The sequence below is a fragment of the Ixodes scapularis genome, unplaced genomic scaffold, assembly GCF_016920785.2.
Source record: "Ixodes scapularis isolate PalLabHiFi unplaced genomic scaffold, ASM1692078v2 PGA_scaffold5__190_contigs__length_132052651, whole genome shotgun sequence".
NCBI lineage: Eukaryota > Metazoa > Arthropoda > Arachnida > Ixodida > Ixodidae > Ixodes > Ixodes scapularis.
Genome location: NW_024609880.1, coordinates 12,584,483 through 12,609,308, shown reverse-complemented (window position 1 = coordinate 12,609,308; position 24,826 = coordinate 12,584,483). Strand labels below are relative to the sequence as shown.

The 24,826-nt window shown below is 45.0% G+C and overlaps 1 protein-coding gene across 1 annotated transcript; it reads right to left on the bottom strand.

Moving 5' to 3' along the window:
- Positions 1-12,587: 12,587 nt before the first annotated feature.
- Positions 12,588-24,495, bottom strand: LOC115313580. Its single transcript, XM_040502759.2, has 16 exons — positions 24,149-24,495; positions 23,412-23,480; positions 23,226-23,309; positions 22,098-22,194; positions 20,737-20,842; positions 20,443-20,670; positions 19,480-19,843; positions 19,095-19,268; positions 18,514-18,700; positions 18,236-18,379; positions 16,353-16,454; positions 16,066-16,237; positions 15,816-15,964; positions 15,479-15,670; positions 14,634-15,135; positions 12,588-12,822 (listed from the first exon to the last, which is right to left on the bottom strand). The coding sequence occupies exons 1-14, from the start codon at positions 24,452-24,454 to the stop codon at positions 15,480-15,482; spliced, it is 2,373 nt and encodes a 790-aa protein (XP_040358693.2). The 5' UTR covers positions 24,455-24,495; the 3' UTR covers positions 12,588-12,822; positions 14,634-15,135; position 15,479.
- Positions 24,496-24,826: the final 331 nt, after the last annotated feature.

Genomic DNA, 24,826 nt, shown 5'->3' with positions numbered 1-24,826 from the left:
TTGCATTTATTCACACCCACGTGTCCCGTGTGCAGGCGTTTGAACATGTCCTTTTTTTATTGCTCTAGGTCAAATCACTTTGGATCCAAGCATTACTCCGTTAATGCATAACCATTCCGACACAAATGGGGCCAGTCATTCAGTGACGCCTTGGTTGTTTTCTAGAGCGTCAAGTCCCTGCTGTAGCTTGTCTTGTGCCGTTCTTGCTGCTATGTTCGATACCATTGCTTCGTTGACAAAGCTGACGAGGACGCTTATTGCATGAATGGCCACATCCTCAAGTTCACTGTGCAACGGTCGCTGAATGCCCATATCCAGGGGGGTTCTGTGAGCGCAATTCGTATTTCTAGTTAAAAAACAAAACTAGCGTCGATTGTGGCACAGAATGCTTTGTAGCACGAAGCTCTGGTAAGAATGCATTGATTAGAAACGACTGGTGCAATGCTTGCTGTCTGACGCGTCGGCTGTTACGCTCAGTGTGCAAGAAAAATGAATCTACTAGGAGTCGCACCGCGGCACCACTGTCATTTCGCACGTTTTAAATGGGAAGAGGGTTTACATAAGTAAATGCAAAAGCAACACAACAAATTCAAAGCACAAAAAAAAAGTGTCCTTTACCAAGTGTTCAGGAACGTAGCAAGTTCAGCCTGCATGGTGACAATACCTGACAATATTATCAGGAAGGAACTTCAATTTAGAAAAAGATAATTGAAGACGTCAACATTTAAAGAGGTTTGTTCTTGCTGTGACCCTGTGAGAGTTTTGAGTGGAACATGTCCTTTGCATGGAGACATGGAGACATGGAATGCTGCCGGATATTCGAAATCTCTCTTTGATGGGCTACGGTAATTCAGAGTATGCAGTCAGGCAAATCTCGAAATCTTTCTTCTCTCCGCGAGAAGGGAAATATCAAGTTCCTTCTTCAGTTTCGTGATACTTGAGCAAGTGTAGTTCTTGAGAATCAGAACTCATTTTATATTGGCTCTAGTTTTTGTGATAAATAAAAGTGATAAGGGTTTCATAGTACCTGTGCATGTTCGATCTGAGGGCTTACGAGGGCGGTGTAAATTAAGAGTCTTCTTCCTGAGCTGACCGCGCTCAGTATTTTTCTTGCGAAACCGATACTTTGGTTTGCCTTTGTGGTCTTGTGATTGACGTCTACTTCCCAAGAGGTGTTTGATGGGAAATTAACCTCAATATACTTTATGTGTGTACATGTTCAATGGACGCGTGAAAGATTGAGTAGTTAAATGCTTATTTTTAATACTTCGGAAGTTTGTTTTGAAAATATTTAACTGCGTCTGAAAATTGTACAACAATTGTTTGTGCTTATCAAGCCATTTTGAAATTGAGTGCAATTGTGAATACTGAAAAGTAGTTCTATACTACACAATCACCAGCATATAAACGATTGTTTGACTGGATAGTAGTCGGCGAGTCAGTGACGTAGAAAATAACTGTTCCGGGGCCATCTGATTTCCCTACGGTAAGCCTCACTTCACCTACTAATTGCGCGAGTATTTCTGATTGTTTGTTTTATTGTTTTAGAAAGTGTTCTATACCGTGCGTAAACTTTGTTCTCTGCGTGTACATTAATTTTTATTATGTATTCCCCCTTCCTGTAATGCCTTTGGGCGCTGAAAGGTACCTCGAATAAATAAACAAACCGCGGTCTTTTAAGGAAATATTAATATTTATTCTCAGGAAGAAATGATCGCAGAACTCTTAAATTAGCTTTTGAATAATTTACTATATCATTAAACTGCTTCAGTGAAATTCATTCGCATACAAGCACAAAAACGTGAAAATGCTTTGACTCAGGCCACCTAGCTAAGTTTGCCCCGAAGTAATTACAGCCCGATTTGATCAGCGGGCTCTATGTTGGAGTGGAAAGTTTAGGTTCAACGTTAATAGACACGCGGTCAATGTGCGGTTTCATAAAATTAACTTGAGCTACACAATCGGGTTTCGAAAAAAAAAAGTAAAGATCTAAAAACGCAGAGTTCAGATTTGGTTTGTCGCACAGTTGAAGAATTAAACGTGTTTATCACATATGCAAAGTTAATACTTTACTTGACAAGCTTATACCTTATGTCGAAGGACATGAGACCAGGAATAAATGGTCACGAAGCATATTGAAGTAGAACGTACAACACGCGTGAGAGAGCCCAAACCCCTCTCTGGTTTGATTTTCTACCTCGTTACTGAGTAAGAATAGCAACTTTGGAACATGTCAGGTAATAATAACACTAAATAGCTTTATGTACAAAAAGGTAATTCTACCTGACAATATATTATCCAGTAAGGTAGTTGCATTTGAATTTGACATTTTCATCACTTCTTATTTTCTTATTTTTTATTCTTTTTTTTTACAAGTCTGTAGACAACTGAGAAGTAAACTTGTGCCTCACATCTCAACCAAATCTTGAGTATAATCAGCATGAAAAGCAAACAAAAACAGCAGCCCACGCATACTGGCGCTTAAGACAAGCACGGCGTGGCGGCTCCGGAGCATACCATTTCTTCTCCCAGTCAATGAGGCTGCTACATTAGCAGATAAGAAGGCCGAAGATCGAATGACGAAGTATAGCACATGAATGTAATAAGGCGTGCGTTTTTTGAAGGTGACATTGAAAATTTGAAGGGTTACAAGACTCCGATTTAAGAATCCCAATTTCTGGGGGATTACTTTTCTACTTTTCAATCGACTTGAAAGAGAGAATCTGACGCACACCAACAACCTAATGTACAGAGAAGATATGCTATAAGACACATACGCAAAGCAGATAAACACGCAAGTTGGGCAGGGTAATTAATAGAGAATAACAAAACATTTAACTAAAAAACTTATCCTTTTGGGAAAACGATCGATCGTTGTATCCTTCCAAAATTAAGGACGGTACCAAACACAAAATGTGAGCAGCTGTTTTGACACAATAAAGAATTACGAATAACTTCAGTTATCTACTCCTGAAGTTTGGCCTAAAATAATGCTACTTACGTCAAAAAACGCTTAATATAGGCCAAATTTCCAATAGCAACGTTGTAGCACCTTCCACCTACCTGACACCATTACACAATTTGTGTCCTACCACGTCGTGCTGTCTGAATTTTTTATTTCCACCAATACCAAGAAAACTATCAAACGCAAGAGACACAACAATTGTATGGACAATATTGTAAGAGACACATGTGTCCCGACAGGCAGTCGGGTGTAGAATAACCAGGTAAGGTCATGCATGAACTTGTAACAGGAAACAAAACAAAAAAATCTCTAATTGCAAAAAAAACAAAACAAAAAAACAGGCTTTTTGGATGGAGGGGACGAGGGTGGCGGGGCACAAATGAATAGCTCCAGCCTCCCGCCTATCAAAATGTGCTGCAATACCTTGCGGTGTCCAGCCGTTAATGTAATAAACAAACACGAGGGATCATGGCAGCGGAGTTCCAAATAGCCACATAGCACTTTTATTCGTATCCTTTGTTTTCATCGAGTATTCTTGTCTTCTCGATCGAACTAACCCAGGCTGTCGCTTGCCTTACGTCAAAGGTACTCAGTTTTGTAACAGAAGTAGAGCTTAGCAGGTGGTAACGTCATCATAACACCTGTGAAACGAGAAACAGTCGAAAAGAACTGCAGAGGTGGCAACGCAAGCAGATTTCAGTATTTCTTTACGACGCAGCGAGTGGAAGGGCCGACCCGGGTTTCGGAATAGACCCGATCTCGGTCGTAAATATCATCACGCAGAAAGGCGATGCTGGCGAGAATGGACACGGAGAGAGTGTTTCGCGTGAGCATGCCATGTTTGCATTTATTTTGCGCGGCGATCTTTTCTTCCGGAGGGCGACTGTCGGAGAGTTATACGCCTCGTTCCCACTTGTGCCCAATAAATAACCGATAATAAGAGCCATAACATCCGCCATTACAAGCCTCCACCGCGCGGAGACATGTCGCCTCTTTGCGCGCTCTCTATCAACTTACATGCGGAGTGGGGCGCACAAAGAAGGCTCCCAAATTTAATACCATTCACGTCCACTTCGCGTCTGGTAGGCCTGGCGCGTCGCCGAGTCCGCGCTCCCTCTCCCACGCACACATCGTCGCATTTGGACGTCGTCGTAAATAATCTATTATCAGCTTTGACAGCCCCGGAGCAGACAACCCTTCCGCAGAGGGGCGTCTCAAAGCAGCGACAGCAGCCTCTTGCCAGTCCCTTTCAGGCAGCCCTTTGAACCAAACGCTGTGACGTCGGTGTATATGTGTCCGGGCGGATGAAAAGGGCGAGGAAAGACGCCGTTGCGGAGGAACTCGAGACAGCGTGGTGAAACAGTTTCGCACAAAAGCATGCAGAGTCTTTGCAACGAATAAAAAAAAAAAAAAGCAAGGAAAGATCAAGGGAGGGAGGTTTTGCGGCGACCGTGTCCGTAGGGATGGCATAGTTGCGGGGAGGTGCGGGCAACGATTTACCGGTGTGTCGCACCTGCGACGCTCGTAACTCAGGCCTCAGCTTGTTAATTAGGCCAGTGTCAGCGTCTCACATCGCGGACGGACCGAGAACGTCCTAGTCGATATATTCTTCCTCGAGTACAGCGACGCGGTGATGCACTAGCCAGAATGCATGCAGACGGAGTGTACACGGGCGTGCTTTATGGCCATCTTCCGACGGTCCGCACAACGCTGCAGAGGATACGCTACTGCCTCGGTCGCTCCGTTCGGTGTAGATTCGAAGTGCGTCGAGCGTCGCGAGAGGAACGCGGGGTTCCTGGGGATGACAGCTCGGTTTCCCATCTGTCGCAAAATGAATCGCGGTCCCCCGCGGAGCTGGGCTATACTGTAAACCTGTGTACCTGGTCCCGTTCCTGTAGGGTGCGACGCGGAGCGTCGTGGCGAGAGGACTTTGCTTCGTTCGAATCTAAGCCGTCACTGCGGTGGAAGCTCTACACTCTAAGAAATGAGGAGCAGCCTCTACTTTTCTGCAGAGCGCTTGCGATACCCAATCGCTGGGATCTACGGACAAAGCTCGGCAAATGACTAGGATTATAATATGTTTATACCCAAAAGCCTTATGCAGAAATAGCTGCTGTAGCTACGCTGATTTTCTACAAAGTACGTCATCATTCAGTGCAGGGCTTCCGACTCAGTGAAGGATGGGAATTCCTACCTCGCATCAGTCCGCATACTGTTGTCTTCGAAGAGCCAGTTTGTTCTCCCTGGCGTCGGCGGTTTCGGATGCACCCACCACAGCTTCCCTGACTTGCCGCCTGCGGTCCGCTTACTGTTGCCTTCGATAAGCCAATCTTTCTTCAAAGAAAGGGTAAAAAGACAGGCGAGCAACGATTTACTTTCCATAACGTTGCGACTCGTAGTTGTTTTGTCCGTTTTTGTATCGTTCCGCGTCTCCGGTCACAATGGGAGGACAATATGTCATCCCGGGTATCGGTGATTTCGCGCAAACGGTGTCATCGCTGCGCCTCGGTTTTACAGTGTCGCGCGCGTTGTGCATGCTGGGAAAATGATAGCATGGGCCTATGCCCCGCTACGTCGTAAGATGAGTGCGCGTCACCGGCGGCGCGTCATTTGAAGCGAGCCACAAGACTCGTTCCCTCTCACGTAATATGAAAAGTGGACGTAACGTGACAACGAACGGAGCGAAAAAGCATGGTGGAAACCTCGCCACGGACTCCCTAAACCAGTCCAGTCCAGTCCAAACCATGCACCAAGGCAATGAATGCTAACGCATAAAACAATAAGGATGCAAGAACCCTTTCGCGTTATGACACTAAAAATGGTGAAACGTCATGTTCAGTGCCACAGCACTTACTTTTTTTTTATGGGTAAACCATAGAGTTATTATAATGTACGCTAGAGGTTCAACTGGCGCTAGTGTGCTGCTGCAAATTGAAGCAGACAGCAACCAGTCCGAAATTGACTTCCGGTAATGCATTTCTATGGGAAAAAGTGAGTGCATTTTTTCTCTGCTCTCGATTATAAGAGCAAATATCACGAATAATTCGTATGTACTAGGTAGATTGGAACATTTACCAGTCACGCAGACGGAATAATTGGTCAGTTACGGTGTTTTTATTTTAAATTCGTGGCATGAAAAACGGTGCTAAAACCGCTTCGTACGTGTATTCATGTGCACTGTCGGACACTGTTAGCGCGAACACGGCGTCGGCGATTTCTAGCATGGGGGATATACGTGCCAAACGAACGAAAGACATCTGGGAAACCATGAGAGATGGTAAGAACTACGCAGTAACACTGGATAAGTGACTCCTTGTGGATGCAGACGATCAAAATAAATTGAAAGCCACGTAATATAGTCCGATTTTCAATTAATAAGTACTGCTAGCTTTATTCTTTCTGCTCATGAATATGTACGAAGATGCTTGTTCTGGGTTCAAATCATCACCCGCACGCTCCAAATCTTTGCAGAAGAAGGGAGAAGCCAGAAAACAGGTGCCCGATAAAAACTGCCGGACATAGAAAATAACAAAAATACACACCTTTTGTAGCCCACGTACTTTATTTTTTACGTTCGAATGTTTTTTTAACCGATCGTAAAGATGCGCACGACGGAGTCATTTTCATATAATGACAGGACGGGCATATTAGCAATATATGAGCGCCACCGGAATGCTAGCTAAACTTGAACACATTCTACATACCTTTCGATCGTTATTTTGCTAAGAATCGCCGCTCGCTTTTACATACCTGCCATGGTACAGAGGTTTGGGCGTAAAATACACCGATTTTTGACATCACTCAGTGGTAAAGAAAAATGCTGTAACTAAAGCAATTACACTTTCGTAGGGTTAAAAAATGTACACACTATACGGTACAATTGAAATAAGACAAGTTACTTATGTTATTTTCCGGCGAAAAGACAAAACGTGCGCGTGTTTCCCCATAGGAATGCACAGGAGCACTGCAAAAGTAGACTGGTTGCTGTCTGCTTCAATTTGCCTCCCGGAAGTCGCATAGACACTAGCGCCAGTTGAACCTCTAGCGTACATTATAATAACTCTATGGGGTAAACATATTATCAGCTAAGTAACACCGTGAGTTTTCACCTTCAGGGTGGAAAATTGGGCGAGTTAATTGATCATAGTTACAAAATGCGAACAGCGCTGTTCACTCTTCGTAATCATCCTCCCTCGCATAGATCGCAGCGATTGAAGCTTCCAAGTACTTTGTGTGAAAATAGACGCTCCAAGCATCTTACGGTGCATCTGCTCGTTGAAACAGTCATATTGTCGCCGATGGAAAAGGATCGACTCAATTACTCAATTTCTAAGTGATAGATAAAAAAAAGGAAATAAACTGTTTCTCTCTACCTGCACCACCTGACGGTATAACAGGTTTGATCCAATATAATATTAAAAATGAGGGCCGTAATTGACCAAACGTTTCTTTAGTCCTTAAAGGCAATTAAAAAGAAAAACAGGGAGACAGCTGAACGTTGGCATTGGAACGAACTTGGAGAATCTTGCGAGCAATTATGAGTATTTGTGTTTTGTTTTTTTTCCTTTGGTATTAAGTTATTAATTGTTGTTCAGCTTGGTCCTGCCTCTTGTCTTCTGTGTTCTTGACGACGAGGAAGTTGTTTTCTTTAAAATTTTCGTACTGGAATATATAAGAAAATGAATTGGAAACAATGTTAAAATTTTATTCTCTTTTAATGATTTTGTTTTTAAAATTAGTTATGTATCTCTACGTATCTTGGCGTTCTCATGTATGTTTTCATTTTATTTCTTATTTGTCTGTCGCCCGAATTATTTTTTTGACGGGGTGGGGGGGGGGGGGGGGGGGGGAGCAGAGAGCATTGTAATTTTTCGTTGTTTTTGATTTTTTTAATGATTATATTTTACAGCAAGAGATTATTATTATGGCTATACATACCCTAGTATTTACCTATTTACATATTTACATTTTTACATTTTCGCCCGAAGGAGAAGGATCACACTTATAAAACTTCATGTTTGCATCCTGTATTCTTATCATGTGTTGCTATTAATCTTTTTTTTTTTTTTTTGAGAATGGAAGGAATGAGGTTATGTCTTGAAACAGACACTAAATATTTAGTCGTTTTCATCAGTATTACTTTTCTTTTCGTACGTTGTTAGTTGTTGGTGGTCGGTCTTGAGGGGCGCAATAAGAGATCAACCTCTTTTCTTTTTCACTGTCTGTCTTGGTTGTCCGTTCCTGAACACTGTTGCTTTGAGAGTCGATGACTTTTCGTTCTAGTTTTATTGTAGATACTCTCTACTTTACGACTAGCGTAAAACTGAAAATAAAGGTTTAATCGGCGAACTTGTGCCAGAAACAAGAAAGAGCGAGCGTCGATGAAGCAGCAGCGAGCGGCCAAGGCGCCAGAACCGAGCGTCGAAGTGTCGGCGCCATTGCTGACTAGCGCAAGAGAGCCGGGGTCTGTCGTCGTCGGGAGAGTGAGTCGGCAAGGCTGCGCTAGGCTCCTTATCTACTACCCTCGATATCTCGAGCATTCGGCGTAGAGTGTCCGAGCATCGAACACTCGGAAGACTGACTCGGCAAGGCCATGTTAGCCTTTTTAACTATTACACTCGGGGTGAGACTAAACACGAATCTTCTAGAAGTACGTAGAAGCGTCTTCCCCTTGGCCATGCACAAGACAATATGTCCACCCAACGGCGCCTAATCACGCTGCTCATATGACTCCGCTCAGAAAGCGGACTCATGTGACATAAGGGGAGGGGGGGGGGGGGAGTGTTTATTTATTTATTCATTTATTTATTCTTCTTTTCAGTGACCCACCAACAGCTTAACGCCTTCTTAGTGGTGCACTTTTTCCTTCATAAATGCAACGTTAAACAGGATAAAAGCGAAACGTTAGAAACAAAAAAACAATAGCCTCAACACATTGTCGAGATTTACGCTTTTCATAAAAAAATATCAAGGCTAGCATTCGCACAAATCTGTTCTAAATGGTTATAAATCAGTCGTAGGCGTGTCATGGGTGCAGCATGGTAAAAGTCAGTAGGTAAAACAAAGTATAAAGTCTACAAGACTGACGAGGAACATGCAAATAGATGTGACTAAGTAGCTCTGGGGAATAAATTATACCATTTACAATCTTATACAAATATGTCAGTTCACAAATTGTTCTCCTGTTGTGCAACGAGTCTAACTTCACGAGTTCACAAATCCTCTCATAACTATAGAAATAATTCGGTTGAAAATAACGATCAAACAATTACGCCTGAATTTGTCACTCCAATACAGTTCCAGACAACTGAGGCATATTGAACACGACTACGCATTAAACCGGCAAACGCGTAGCTCCCTCTAAACTGTATGCTTAGGGGTGAACAGATTATGAATGTAGTATCAGAAACGCTAGTTGTCCCCTGAAGGCTGTTCGGTTACGGGCGCAGAGTTGCGCCTGAACTTTACCGGCATTTCTCCCATCGAACAATGTTTCTCCTTGAGATCAATGATAAATTCCTCCTCAAATACTGCCCCCCCCCTCATACAGCAGCAGAAGGAAAAAGCACACACACACAAACACATACATACACCCATAATATCTATAATATTATTAACATAATTATGAGATTATGACAATCTGCCATTATAGTAGCTGCAAACTCACAAGACAAACTGCCATGCTCCAAGAAATGAGCCTGGGGTCTTTAACGTGTACCGCGTACTAATTAGCGCAGCCAGAAGGAAGTACTTTACGTTTAATTTATTACCGCCATAAATTTATTTGACTAATGGCGTGTGTGTGTGCGTCGTTGAGACGACACAGCCTTTATAAGGCACCATTCAATGCGTTAATGTTTCGTTTAGAGATTACTTATGTATAATAGCCCGGACAAAGTCTACAACTTAAGAATTTTAAGTTATCCTTCAACTAAGTTTGCGTAACTATTTAGTCAAACCGAGTATTCACGAGTAAACATTTATCAAATGTTTTGCATTTTCATCATCATTCTATCACACCATTAATTTCAAGTGATGGATCCGTTTTATTTCCTGAAGCCAAAAGTCTGGAAGGCCATGCATGACTCACGAAACTCTTTACTCTTATCTTTGGCGCGTCAAAGTAACGGGCGAGTGAGAGAGAGTTGAAAGCGGCTTTTGTGTGAATTTTGAGTGACGCGCTAATCTCCGGAAGGGTGAAAAGCGACGTGAGGGTACACAAAAGAGAGTCATTGTAAAAGGGGATTTCCTCCTTCCCCTCCTCTCCAAGTGCTTGAGATACGCTCTCGCCCATGTATCTTCCTTAGCGCTGTGGGCAACTCTAGCCGGTGACAGGTTAAAGGGGCCCACCAACAATTTTTTGACCGGTTCGAAGTTCGCGCTGAAACGGAGCTCCATGAAAGCAGGAACACCGAGGAAAAAAAATATTACAGAAATTCGCAATATTTTGTGAGTTATTGGCAAAATAAATATTGCAGAAAACAACTTTAAATAAGCAAAACATTGCGCTTCATGACGTGAAATGAAACAGTTTAGCGATTGGAGCAAAGCGGTTGGCCAATGGGACGCGAGTTTGGTTGATAGCCCGGTCGGCCCGCCGTCCCGTCGTCGTTAGGCCTCGATGCAACCATCGCAGGGTTAGGATCGGGTTGCCATCATCGATGAATTTACCGGGCTTATCAGATTTTGAGCGCCGAATTCTTAAAAGGAGTGCGGATCTGGGCGTCGCGCCGTACGAGGACACTCCACGCAAGCGCCGCGACGCGTCTCTGCCTCCCTCCGCTTCGCCAGTCGCGGAAGACTCGTCTCCCGCAACTCCGCCACCGGAGCCACTTCGGCGAGTAGGAGATACAAACTGGTGAGCGTTCCCCTTGGGCACGATATAAAACATATAAGCTGGGTCCTAAGTAAGCTTGCAATCCAGGTGCGACTGCGGCCGCTGCACGGCCATGCCTACAACTCGGGAGTGTTTTTGCTGCCGTGAGCTGCCACAAGTTGTTCGGAAGCAGCCGGCTGAGTGCATCACGGTGCACACCGACTTCTTCAAGCTGTGCCTTGACGTCGTCGTCCTCGCCGTGGCCTACTGCGAGGTCCGCGAGAAGGGTCTCGAACATTCCCACGAGCTCCACGGGTGAGTGCAAATGGTGCTAGCATAACACGGCAAAATGAAACAACAAAACGTGATCGCGCGCATACGAATATCCTTGATACTCAGTCAGGTAGATACATAGTAGCACAACCGACTTCGTAGCAGGCGTTCGCTTTGCTAACACTTTACGTGCTCCCAAAAGAGCACAACCTCCTTCGTAGTGTTCGCTTTGCTGACACTTTACGTGCTCCTAAGGCTCGCCGTGCCCGAAACAGAAAGCCTCATCACACATGAAAATATAAACTATCTAAACGCGTTTTCATTAAACCAGCGAGTGCGGCAGTTCTTTCAAAAGCTTGTCGGAAAATCAAAGACCTGATGAGGCCTGCTTTCTGCCTCTCAGCTGCATCTTAGAACGTGGCGGTTCTGCCTTCAGTTCTACAAGAAACATTGTTATTCTTCCTCTCCAGGAAGTATCGCTTTGTGGCATACCGGCAGTTCACCCGCTGGATGTGGGGTCGACTGGGAGCTGGCAACAGACGAGTGCTGCCTGCGTGCGTTGTGGAGAAAATAAGAAAAACCTTCCCCTCTCAACAATACACTGGCTTCAAGTATCCTCCTCTGGACTGCGCACCAGTGGATTGCTGAGGTTGGTCCACTACTCGGTCCATGTTTTGAACCATAAATCAAGAACTGACATGGAAGCTGTGGTTAATCGTAGCTATGTAAATAGACGGAAGTTTTGTAGAAAAACTCGTAAGGGTGCAGGCGAACTGGTGAATATTAACCAAGTTGAATTAACCTGAGACTGGGGTAGAGAAGAAACATCAAAACGTAGAAGGGACAGAAAATAGACAGGACGACGTCTCAAACTCAGCTGAGTTTTAGGCGTTGTCCTGTCTATTTTCTGTCCCTTCTACGTTTTGACGTTTCTTCTCTACCCCAGTCTCAGGTTAATTCAACATGAGAAAGTTTTGTATTATTTGTTTCAATATCAGTCGCGACAGTTTCAACGTATAGAAAGCCAAGCATGCATTTCTAGCGTTCTTCCTAGCAATCAGACATGGGCATCGAGCACATTTGAAGTTGCAATATTAAACATTGTTTAAGTAGCACCTGAAATCAATCCTTCTGTAGGCGTCGTGTCCTTTGCCATTCTGCACCCTAATAAGTCACTTCATCTCTTTCCAGCCAGGAAGCCGTCCAGTACACCCCCGATCCTCTGGTACACGGATCACCGAGTGTAGAGCATTATGCGGTACGGCTAGAGAGAGACCAGTGTGCAGCAACCTTGTGGCTGTACAGTGTACAGCCACAGAGTTGCTGCAGCTTGTGCTTTCTCTAGCTGTACTGCTTGGCACTACCCTTGAGAAATGTTTGGCAGAACCCCATTTATACGGCCTTTATCAAGGCCACTCATCTGCAGTATATCGGAGCTGGCAACCAAGCAGAGCCTCCCTCTCGTGTCTCGTAAGCTTTATAAATTGACCAGCTGAGCTCAACACAGATAGACCAGCTGCGTGTATGCGCCAGCATCGAGCCACCCAAAATGGTTGCAACAGGTAACTCTTGGCTTCTTTTTTTTATGCCCTGTAAAGAACATAGCCAGGAACATGACATACAGGCTACTCATTGGAAACTTCTTTGGTTCATCCATACATTTATTCACTTCTCAGTTCCGGTTTCTCCACCAATCTTGTCGGCATGAAGACATTCGTGGCAACCTTTAGACTTGACTGCTCTGCTGCCAGAAAACTTGCTGTGGTACCTGCATGTCTAGTAATTAGTGGGTAAATGCACTGTGCCTATAGGTGGCAAACACCCATACCATGAAAACAGTGTTGCGGAGTTGCCACTCTGAAGTCTGAATGATTCCACAATCATTCTGCGACTCCGGAATAGAGTGGATTGGCGGCAGTACTGAGAAAAATTAGAAGGGAATTAGTTGCATCTTGCCAAGAATTGAGCAGGGATGAAATGTGTTCTTATGCAAGCTGTGTCGATGCGGTCAAAGGGGCTTTTGAGACGGCATCATTGCACTCTAGGTAACTGACGGCTTGGTTATCTGACCGGCTCATGTTCCTTCAAGGTTGAAAATCGCACCCCAATGAAGCAATTAAAGCTAGCGTTGTAAGCAGACAAGGTCTCATTCGTGGCGCCATGAGACTCGGCAATGTGACTTCTGACCATGTGCAAATAGAGCACCAGGTATGAACAATGCCACAGTTCCCGTGTTTTTTTGATGCACGACTCATTTGCCACATATCTCCTAGAAGTGGTTTTATAAATAAGGTCCTTTTCTGAAGAAAATGGGTGGTTTGAAGTTTTTCTATCTGTTTAAGCTTTTTGCTGTACTATTATACCAATGCGCCAAGAAACTAATGGAGAGGAAGAGACGAGAGCACGGGGATGTCAGAATGCTGAGCTCTGGTTCAAATGATTAGTGGGTAGACGTATAGGCCAGCGCGCTGTCTACAAACAAGCCCACACAAAGTGCGTGCAAATACACAGAAACTAGATTTGCATGAAGTGGAGCATTTGTGCATGCGCCCTGCCAGTAGCAACGCCACTACAGCAGCATGACGTCAGGGACGCGTGTTAGTGTATAGCTAGCTGCTTTTGTCTCCACTGCACTGAACAAACGCGCTAGAACGCCGGCATCTGGCGTTAGGTCCTCGCATTCGAGCGTGTTTAATTGCAGTGTGGAGGCAACGGTCTACCCACTAATCATTCGAAAGATGGGTCCATGTTGCGACGTGCTCTTGTTTCCCTCAGTTTTTCGACGCATTGCTATCAGTGCCATGAGCGACTACCGCCTGATAGTGCCTTCGGAACTTTTTTTTTGCATATTTTTGCAGTTGTCTATGCCTTTTATAACGTCAGCTTTATACCGACGTTATTTGCCGGCAACTTAACCCCTTTGACACCCAAAAGATTACTGGAAATAGTGGAGACCTAGAAACTCTGACATGGTTTAGAACACACAAAATAAGAGAAATCTTGTCTCAGAAAAAAGTTACCCTTTTTGTAATTTTTTTCAAAACATTGCTTGTGAACAACATTTCAAAACCCAGTGTTTCCCTTCTTAGGAGTTCAAAGAAATGAAATTATTGGAAAATTCAATTCCGTGGAATGTATTTGGAATGAAAAGGGGGTGCTCATTCTGCAGCACTGCATGAAAATCCCTACATGTGGCCCAAGACCTTTGTGCAGTCCACAATTTGAACCGTCCAATTATTTTGCAGGTTATAGTGTTATGCTAAATAAACAATCCACAGGCAAGCAGAAACTCCACTGTGATAACCGCATTGTGTCCGCCTCATGGGAGACGTGCTCCCTAGCAGCTGGGATCTGCCAAAAGGCTGCACGTGATCATGATCTAGCTCCCATAAGCCAGCTTGGGAATGTGCAAGGAAATTGGGGGATGCTGAAGCAAATGCTGAGATAAACAAGGAATTGGCAGCAAATGCACTAATCTGTATTCTCTCACATAGGCAGCATGCCTGTGAAGCAGGCATGCTGCCATCGTTGCATGCATGCTGCAACTACAAACTAGTAGAACATCGAATTTGTACTCACAACTTTTGTTCCTTTCCAAATACTGCATTGAAAAAAGAGACACGGGCGTCTGAAGCCGTCGCAAGACGTCCGATTTTCGAGTGAGAAGTGGTCCTGAAAAGGACCGTTGTTTTTTCTCTCTGCGTGACGGTGATGGACCTCTTGGATCTGGTGTACCTGGTGACGGCCTTGGTGCCCTCGACCACGGTGTGCCTAGCCAGCTCACCCGGCACCAGCGGCTGCACAGCCATCTGGTTCTCGCGGCTCGCGATGGTCGAGCGCTTGTAGTGGGCCACGGCAGGAGACCTCAGCCTCAATATGCTCGAAGGCGTCGTTCATGAAGCTCTTCATGGTCCACATGGCCCCGCTTGACGCGTCGGTGTCTGGGTGGAACAGCTCAAGCACCTTTTAGGTGTAGATGCCGTGACTACTTCCTCCTGTGCTGCTGCTTGTCAGTGGTGCACACATTCTTCTGTGCCTTGCCAGCCTTCTTGACGGCCTTCAGCTCATCTGAGGATGCGTCCTGCACGTTCAAATAAGCAGACAAACTGATTGAAGAAACGAATGAACAAGTGCAAGCGCAATAAACCTAAATCTGTCTGTTTTTGATAGCGTACTAAACTGTTGCCGGCATCCACAACAGCATTCAGCGAGACAGTGCGTGCACTCTCATTTGTGCCATCCTGCTGATCAACCGTGAAGCTGCCCATCTTGCTAAAAACAAGATAGCTTAGCGGACCCCAGATTCATTTGCAAGCTTCAGTACTCGTTCATTCTCTCTTCAAACACACAGCAGCACAACACCAAGAACAGGAGGTGTATGGAATACAAAGCAGTGGGGTAGAGCAACTGCTTGGAGCATTCACCTCATGAAGACCCTGCTGTCCCTCTGCTGTAACGTGACATCCTCTGTTCCACCAGCTGCTCCTTTGGGAGCCTCGGGTAGTGAGCTGCCATGGGGAGGGGGGCCCGATCCCGGGGTCTGTTGCCCAAGGCTTCCCTGAGGGAAGACTCGCTGCAGCAGGCAGCAGCCTCAGACAGCAGCTGGCCCACGTACGCTGTAATTAGGGCAAGCGCAGATAAAGGATGTTACCCATCACATATGTCAAGGAACTAAAAGCGTCTCTGCAGCACTTAGATTGTCTCGGAATGACTGTCCAGCGGGTAGTATCTACGGTGCCAACAAAATTATATGAGCCTCACCGTAGGTTGGAGGGGTTTTCACTTCCTTGAGACGATCGGTCCCCATCTTCCCTCTCTGCATCCTTCGCTTGAATTTCGGCTGCCCTTTGCGCGTCACCGCTTGGACCCTTCCGGAGTTTTCGTTGTGGTGCAGAGCAGCCAATCTGGTTCTGAAGCAGAAATATTGTCCGCAGTGAAAAGCATTCATGGGGACCTGCTAGAAAAAACAATCGACTTGCATATGTGCCTAATTAGTTTACAGAAAACAAACCTTGCATGCATGATGGGGCCTGTGAACGCCACAGACTTGGGTGCAAACCTGATGAGCATACTATGGTAGGACTCGAGGTTGTACGTGTGGCCTGCAGGTGACACGTGCTCCAAGTCCCTCAGAAGCACTTTTTGCATGGTAATGCTGACAAAGCGCTTGTGAGCTGGTGTACCTGGAATCATGATTACATGCTATGCAGCTTCTATTTTTTTTACTTAAATGTGCAAATTTACCAAATTCGCTCAGAGAAAAGTAGAGTTAGGTTTTCAGCGTGATTGCCTACTGACCTAGAGAGAGCCACTCTCTGTCCCCAACGAGGGTGTCGTGAACACAGCGGTCGTACACCCCTCCATGGCCAGTGTGCTTGTCGAGAGCATGGTTGTTTATGCCTGAAATACAAGGTTCATTTTTTAGAACAATGCAAACAGTTTGTGAAGTTACGAGAAGTTACGAAACAACTTTCAGGCGTGACAGCATGCCTGTAACCTTTGCCGTATGCCTAACACGTTGCTGTCTACGTGACAGAGACCAGTCTTTCAGGCCTTGAGATGTCCCACGTAAACAAAATCGTAGCATCACGGGGACATGTCGACCTAATCAAGATATTTCGACAGTTCCGCATTCGAGCCAAACAATTATGCAGACATTATTTGCTCTATGTCATTCTGCACTGGATCATAGATACCTAAATTGATACTCATTTGTGTTGTAGTGCACCTGCTAGCCTGTCAAATGTCTGCAATTGTGTTCTGTTATCTATTTTGACTGGTAGACTTGCTGATACAGGCATGTTTCAACTGTAACCCCCTTTGTTATGATATCGCCTAGACGTGCAAATATTCAAAACAAATGGGGCTGGTTATTTGGCTACTTCGAACATTTTTGAAGTTTGAGAATGCTGCAGGATATATTTTTATTAATTTAAAAAGCAAGGAAAACATTCAACAAAATACTACATGGATATATGCCTGTATACAGTCTAAGCTCGTTACGTTATAACAGACCTTGATTTTGACCAAGATTTCGGTCTGTTATAAGAGGAGTCTGTTGTACGCAGATATGAAGCGGAGTCAATGGTATGTAGTGGAAAACGAACCAAACTTCACAATCCCTATGTTATATCCAAATGTCTGTTGTAACCAGGTCTGTTGTAATGAGCTTAGACTGTATGTCCAGTGTTTTCTTGTGCCATTATTACATAAAAATAGAGGTAAACCTATAATGGTAACTAGACTTGATCTGCAAAATTTTTCAGTGCAACAACCAAATTCAGATACTTTCCTGTAATGTTTCTGACTAAAGCGGTAAAGCTTTTGGCACGTGGTACTAACGCAAGGGCTATGACATGTAGGCACATTTGGTTTAGATGATAGTCATGTACAATGTTATCAAAGGAGGTTGACTTGGTGTTAAGCAGCCGCCATCCTGCCTTTTTGTGTAATATTTCCCTGCAACGTTTTAGCTTGTTGCTGTTGACACCATTGCCGTCTTGGCAATAACCCTCCGTGGCACTGGGATTTTGTTTTCGTCTCGAGAGCGCAAAGTTGAGGGTTCAAACCATCTCTGGTTCCTGCCCACGGAGTCTTTGGGGCATCACTTATATCCTCAGTTGCTTTGTGACGTTGGATTCTTGTAATACTGCCACGATAGTGTACTGAAGAGTTAATAAAGTAAAGAATAGCAGGTCTACATTTCATCTGTACATTTCCTTGACAGCTTTGAAACATACATTGGAAAAGGACTGCTAGACAATCCTTTCTTCACTGGAAGTTCTACATTTGACTTTTTTTTTTTACTTCCACATCCTTGTACAAGTATTTGGTTTGATTCAAAATTATTCTTGCAAAATAAATACTATTATATTACCTTTGAAAAAATCGTAAGGGTGCAGGCGAGCTGGTGAATATTAACCATGTTGAAATAACCTGAGACTGGGGTAGAGAGGAAGCATCAAAGCGTAGAAGGGACCGAAAATAGACAGGACGACGTCTCAATGACGTCGTCCTGTCTATTTTCTGTCCCTTCTACGCTTTGATGCTTCTTCTCTACCCCAGTCTCAGGTTATTTCAACATGGTTACTATTACCTTTGTGCTCACTTCGAAGTGAAAATTCACTACCTGGGCACTTCTGTATATAATAGGACTAAATATTGACAAATAATTGACTCACTCTTCCACATCTCGACGAGGAGTTTTCCATCCTCTTCACAGTTGGCAGCACACCAGTACAGATGGTTGGAGGCAGGCTGTGCCCAGTATGCCAACACTTCACACCGGGCGTACTTGCTGGCCTTCAGCATCTTTTTGCTTATGCCTGGAAGAACAGTTAAAAAAAAACTAAAATCAGTACACATATTGCACCTTACTCCAGACTTGTAGACCGACTAACATAAGGACTGCAATATGACACTAAATCAGACTAAACTGATGATAGTCAGGGTTAGGCACCTTTTGCAATGTGCCAAGCATCGAAGTAATGGCGTGTCTGGGGTTCTTTGCTCCTCATGTGGCCCTTGATCCCTAGGTGACGGTCAGTGACGAGGGCCTCGACCGTGACATCCTCCTCCTTGAAAAAAGTGAGCCCCTTGGCACAGCCATGCAGCTCCATTGCGTTGCTGGACTTCACCTCGGGGGACTGTAAGAGAAAAAAGCAGTTGCTCGTGTTTAAGGACTTGAGCACCGACTGCTAAATGAAGCAAAATGTATGGCCTGTATGTAGGTATGGAACAGTCCATCCTAAATTTCCACACAGACTATTCATGAGCAAAGCTATAACACTATAATAAGGAAGCTCTGGCTTTTGTAGTGCACTTTGTATGAATATTGGCACATGCAGCTTGAGTGATGTCAGCGTCAATGCATAGATGAACTGGTGATATATCGCTATCCTTTAACTATTTCCTATAGCTCGGAGCAAGTAGACACTCTTTTTATCTACTTGGTCAGTGCTACACACAAAGTGAAGCCTTACTCTTGCAGTAACAAGCAACATCAATATTCTAACCCTCCAGGAAACGTGCAAAACTTGCCTCTCCAAGCTGCACTTGGACATAGTGGAGGATCTTGTTTGTCTCCATCTCCATGAAGGTGTACGTCATGAATTTGGCCGAGTACCCTGGAGAGTCGTACCTCCCGTCCCCAGCCAAACGCACCGTCTTCCCCTGTCTCGCTTGAAGAAGGCTCTGCTGCTCTCGGATCCACACCTGAAAAAGGGTTCGGAAAACGTTTTTCGAATTTAGGCTAGGCCGATGAGTTTCATTCCACATTCTTGAGCTCTTTCTATTGTTTATTAATAAATTTCTCAATAGTTGCTGTACCCATTACTGAGGGGATTGTAATGACGACAATGAGAATGTGCTGCCCAAAAAATGTTAAAGGGCACGAGAAAGATAGCGATTATGCAATGGAACTCACTCGTTCAATTGCAGGCTGCAGGAATGCTGCCTGGTGATTGAAGTACGTGCTTTCCGAGAAGGCTTGAATATTGATGAGCCTTAGCAGCCTGAGCACCTTTGCAGAGCAGGAGCCGGTGAACAGCATGGCACCGGAGAGGAGCAGGTTGCAGGCTGGCACGTTGTTGATGAGAGGCTGGCTGAGCCAAGTCCTGCTGTGCTCGCTTTGGCACACAGCCGTGGCCCTCACTAGTGTGCCGTCTGGTACAATAGTAACTTTACATGGCGCTTGGCAGATTATGCATACGCGGAGCAACTGCAATAAACAGCTCTCAAACACAATGTACTTGGGCTCCTCGTGCAGGGGGGCCGTTGAGGTTGAGTTGCTGCAAAAAGTATATTCTCAGGGTTATTCGAAGACTTGATGGGCAAATGGGCAACCTTATCGATTTTCATGCACTCCTCTTCTACTTTTGGCACAGCATATATTCAGGCAACTAAGTGGCATCTCAGTATTCTAACAGTCGAATGCACAAACCTCGCTCCCATTGGGGTGCCCCTCCACTTCCTTGAGGAAGGCGCAAGGGCCAGTGCTGGCCTTAGCACCTTCAACGTAGAAATGGAGGGGTGCCACAAATGGAGTGAGGTTCGTGAATTCGGCGTTAGGGCTTTGTTTGCCTATTGCTCTTCAGATGCATGTTTGTTCAGAAATATATCATATCTGTAATTGGTGTTTTTCCTTCGATTTCTACAAAAGTGGCGTCTACAAGTAAATATGGTGGAAGAAATAGGGGTTTAGATGCTCTCCAGAAAAAGGCAGTGGAGTGTTTACATAAGGAAATAAAGCTTCAAAGTGAGGCTACATCAATAAGATGTAGTGCAGTTACGGAGAGGTGAGCCAGCAAGCGCAAAAACGAACAACTGCACATGGATGGGTTCAAGTGAAGGCACACTTCTGTGGCAATAGCAGTCAGTGGTGTATCACCTCAAGAAGCTCTCGTCCCAAGAAGCCTCGTACGTAGTGTCTGCAGGCTCTTCTGGAATAGGGCTTGAGCACATGCCTGGTCTTTCGAAAGAGAGGTCGGCCTCCAGAAATGGCTGGCTTGTCGGCTGGTACGATGGGGCCACCTGCTCTGTGGCGAAGTCCTCGCATGCTGGCATTTCAACTGCTGCTGGCACAGGCACTTGCTTCATAGCAACTGGAGCAGGATCCCTGCGCAGAAAAACAGTTGTAGGCTGGCACGCTGGTGTCTCAACTGCTGGTGATGGAGGCACTTGCCTCATGATGGCTGGAGCGGCACTTGTACATGGAAGAACAGCTGGAAACTCCCATGGGTCTGTCTGCGTCTCCTTCGACTGCTTGGCGGACAAGTTCACCTGTGTGCCTGGAATGTTATCGGTACATTGTACTGTGGTTGCTCCCCTGGCTTGGTCAGAATTTTCGGCACATGGTGGCTTTTCACTTGGCCTATGAGAATCTATGATGCATTCGGTGGCTGTCGTAGCCGTGGAGATTTTCCGTTACATTACTCGGTGCTTTACGATATGTTGCTTTGTCGAAATATCTAGAATAATTGCAGATGAGTTCTTAACAGTTGCTACTACTTCATTTACTGTATATAACCAAATCAAAAAGAATTCCCCAACATATTTTATCGATATTCTCTGATAACCAAATTAGCTTTTCAGGTCCTACTATGCCACACTGCTCGGTTTACAGGACTTGCAGATAAAGTAAACTTGGATTGAATTGTGAAAGGTCTCCCAAAGCCACCCTTTCACCTTCCTACAGCTAATTCCTGCTCTCTATGGGGTCATTAGCAAGAACTGAGGTACAACAAGCACTTCCTGATTTCCTGTCCCTTGCTGGTCTAGCATCACGGCTCTAGAACACACTCTCCTTCTCACCTGTCCCTCTCTCATTTCCCTTCCCGACAAAATTAAATGGATCGCCCCTTCATTAAGACTAACGTATCATAGTGCAACATAGCCCTAATTGCTTTTGTTACCATTTATTAAGCATCGCCACCGCACAACCACAAAAAGAGCATGACATATAGCAGGGGTGGCCAACCTGCGGCTCGCGAGCCGCATGCGGCTCTTTGCGTGTTAAAGTGCGGCTTGCAGCTCCTTCCCTTACCCTCTCCCCTTTCCTTGCCTTGCTCCCGGTCGCACGAGGACTTCCCCAAAAGGAGAAATGAACCGCGTTTTAAATTGAAAGACAGGTGGCGGTTTGGTAGTCTTGTGTTACTACCACCTTACGTACAGTTGAACTGCTTTTGACCAGGCTAGATCCAAAGTACTTCGAGTTTTATTGCTCTGAACAAAAGTTCCCCTCCCCCGCGGCTATTGGAAGTCTCATGGCTTTGTTTGCGGCTCTTAGGCGGGGTCAGCCTGGCCACCCTTGACATATACCGTGCTTATTGAAGCAAAAAAGGTGTGATAAATCCCTTTCCTCACAGTGTCATGGAAATGCTAATGGAACACTGAAAATATTAAAATGTCTCATTAGAGCTTGTTTTCTACAAAAATTAAAAACTGCACACGGTACATGTCACGAGATACAGACTGTATGACGGACTGAATACATGAATGAGCTTGAGTGCATCTCAACTAGGATGAAATCTCGCAAGTCCTTACCTTTGTTTTCGTACTGAACTTCAATGCTGTAGGTGTGGTCGGCAGACGTGGCACTTCTGATGGAATACCCATGATCTTCAGTTGCGAGCTGAAGTTCCTGCAAAATGGCCGAAAATGTGTTCACAGTGATGTTTCTTTGATTTTCAAGCTCATAGTTGGTGCTTAGCCTTACACCTGCCTGACTCACAAAGACCTTGTGTACTTGCATAAATTTCCAGACGTTTTTGTAAACAGGTTGCAAAATAAGGGCATGTGCATGGCAGTGGAACTTCTAAACAAAAGTTGCTCGGAAAGTTATGACCCACACTTTTTTTTTTTCTTGTCCTAAAATAAAGATAGTGACTAAAAGTCCTTTCTCGCTCCCCGAGGGTGGCATGAAACATTGAATTCTTTAGAAATTAGGAAGCTAAAGCCACATAGTGAACTGTCGTTTCACAAACCACAGCTGTTTACAGAAGTGGATGGCTCATAAATTCCCCACAAAACATGGTGGCGGCCGTGCTGTATTCTCGGTGTGCTCGGTTTTCTTATTCTCCTCGGCCACCACCCTCATACTCTTAATTTTAGCTGTGGTTCATGCGGCCGCAACTTGGACTGCTTTGATCAGACATTCATCTCTGGCCGCCGCTTTAACCACACACTCACCCCGACGCTGTGCAATTCGGCATCATATTCTCTGCTTTAGTGTCCGCAGTTATGGTGACATACTGAGCCCATTTGTGAGATTATTTACGTGAACTGGATCTTATGTTTTGATGTAAAATGCATTATGAGGAAGACATACTTCCAGGACGCCAGAACTATGCACATACAGATCGCCGTCGCATGCACATTGCATAGAGTGATACGGCTGGGGTGCACTTGTTTCTTACCGATGTCAAGTAGTAAAAGGATGAGTAGATTATTTAGATAAATGTTATGCGTACAGAAATATCTAGTAAACCCTATAAATTTCATTTATTTTCAATAACTATTGTTTGACAAAAATGTTGGGGTGTTACTTTCTAAGCAATCCTTGTGTGCTTGCACATCCATTCTCAATCATATCCTTTGATTATTTACCCCTCCATTCGCATTCTAACCCCCCATCCTCATTCCACACCGACCACCCACTGCCAAGAAACTCACAGAACAGTCTTGAGTTTCAGGTGCTTTCTGTTCAGCAGGCACAACCTCGATTATACTGGCTGCCATGTCCTCTTTTGACACCACCTGCAAAGTTTCATTTTTCATATTGTACCTGGCATGGTGTGGTAGCACGCTAAACCTCGTCACACATTCGATTTACTAATAGGAGCTCTAGCTCGGACTTACAATAGAGTCTTCGCAGAGGTTGTCTGCTTCATTGTGCTTCCCACACTCAGATGGCGTCTCTGAATCATCCTGAGAAAAAAAAAATTGACAATTTGAATCACTGTTGAAATGTAATGTGGGCATGCAGAATTAATACAAGTTAATTATTTAGGTAGCAAAAAGAGACAATGCCAAAACTTCCGCCTTTTTTTAATCGCGTTTTATGATCAATTTAATTGAACAATACTTTGTGAGGAAGTCAAGCGATTCGTGCAGTCAAGCTGGCACATAACGCATACTTCTCTATTTTTACTATCGCACCACTCAAAACCGAGAACCAAAAAAAAAAAAAAAAAAAAATGTATGCAAATGAGTTTTTATACGGAATTTGAAATTGTTGCATCGTGGACGTCACACCCCCCCCCCCCCCCCTCCCTCCCCCTCTAATCCGAGCTCTCTTCTTTCCGATCGGTGGCTGTTTTCCCTCCTACTCGCTCGAGCGTTTGAAACTTGAACACGCATCAAGAGGCTTTGCAATCGGTCCCCTTGCCGGGCGCCCGGCTGCCTTTTGGCTTCGGAAACTTCTGTGCAAGGGAAGGCTTCTGACAGATGTGAACTTGATGCTTGGGGAAACCAGCGGACGAGATCTGCCACAATTTCGCATTACGCATGTTCACGGGCGCGATAGGAGCCATCGTGTGAGTCACAATTATAACTAAAAAAAAAGAACAAAAAATATATATCACAGAATTGCTCACCAGTCTGCGCCTTTTGCACGCTGGTGCTGGTGTGAGGTTCAGTTGAAGGGTCGGAACTGAGCCCTCGTCGAGGCGTTTCTTCTTTCTCTCGAACCCCAGATTCTTCGAAACCTTCCACGACGTGAAGGACTGCGCGGAGAAGTGCTCGGAACACACACGATCAAGCTGATGTAGTATCTTCGAGTTAGCGCGCAGTCGAAGGGCTTCCAGCCAGCGACTTCGCACTGGATCCTTGCCAGGTAGACGGTGAAAGGAAACACCCGCATCCCGGTGCGTGCGGGTGCAACCGCGCACGAGACACTTCATCGGAGCCGACAACCTAAAGTGATCGTTTCACCATAGGTTCATTACGGTTAACCGTCTGCACCGTCCCGTCGCCGCACTTCACTCGAACAGTGAAGAGTCTTTCACAGTACTAAAAGAAAATAAGGGTTCCCCTGGCTCCTCTTACTGCTTTTAGTTGACCGGGCGCACAAGCGAAAATACGATGCGCGGTGTCTGCACTGGACGGATCACTTGTCGTCTGCTCGCGGCGTACGTTGCGGACGCCGCTGGGAGGCGCGCATGAGCGACGAGGCGTTGTTTTCGCCCTTTTTGAACTTTAATTTGCAACTTTATTAGCTCTATAAAAACGACTTGTTAGAGAAATAATGACGGTTAACGTGTGATATACTTTAT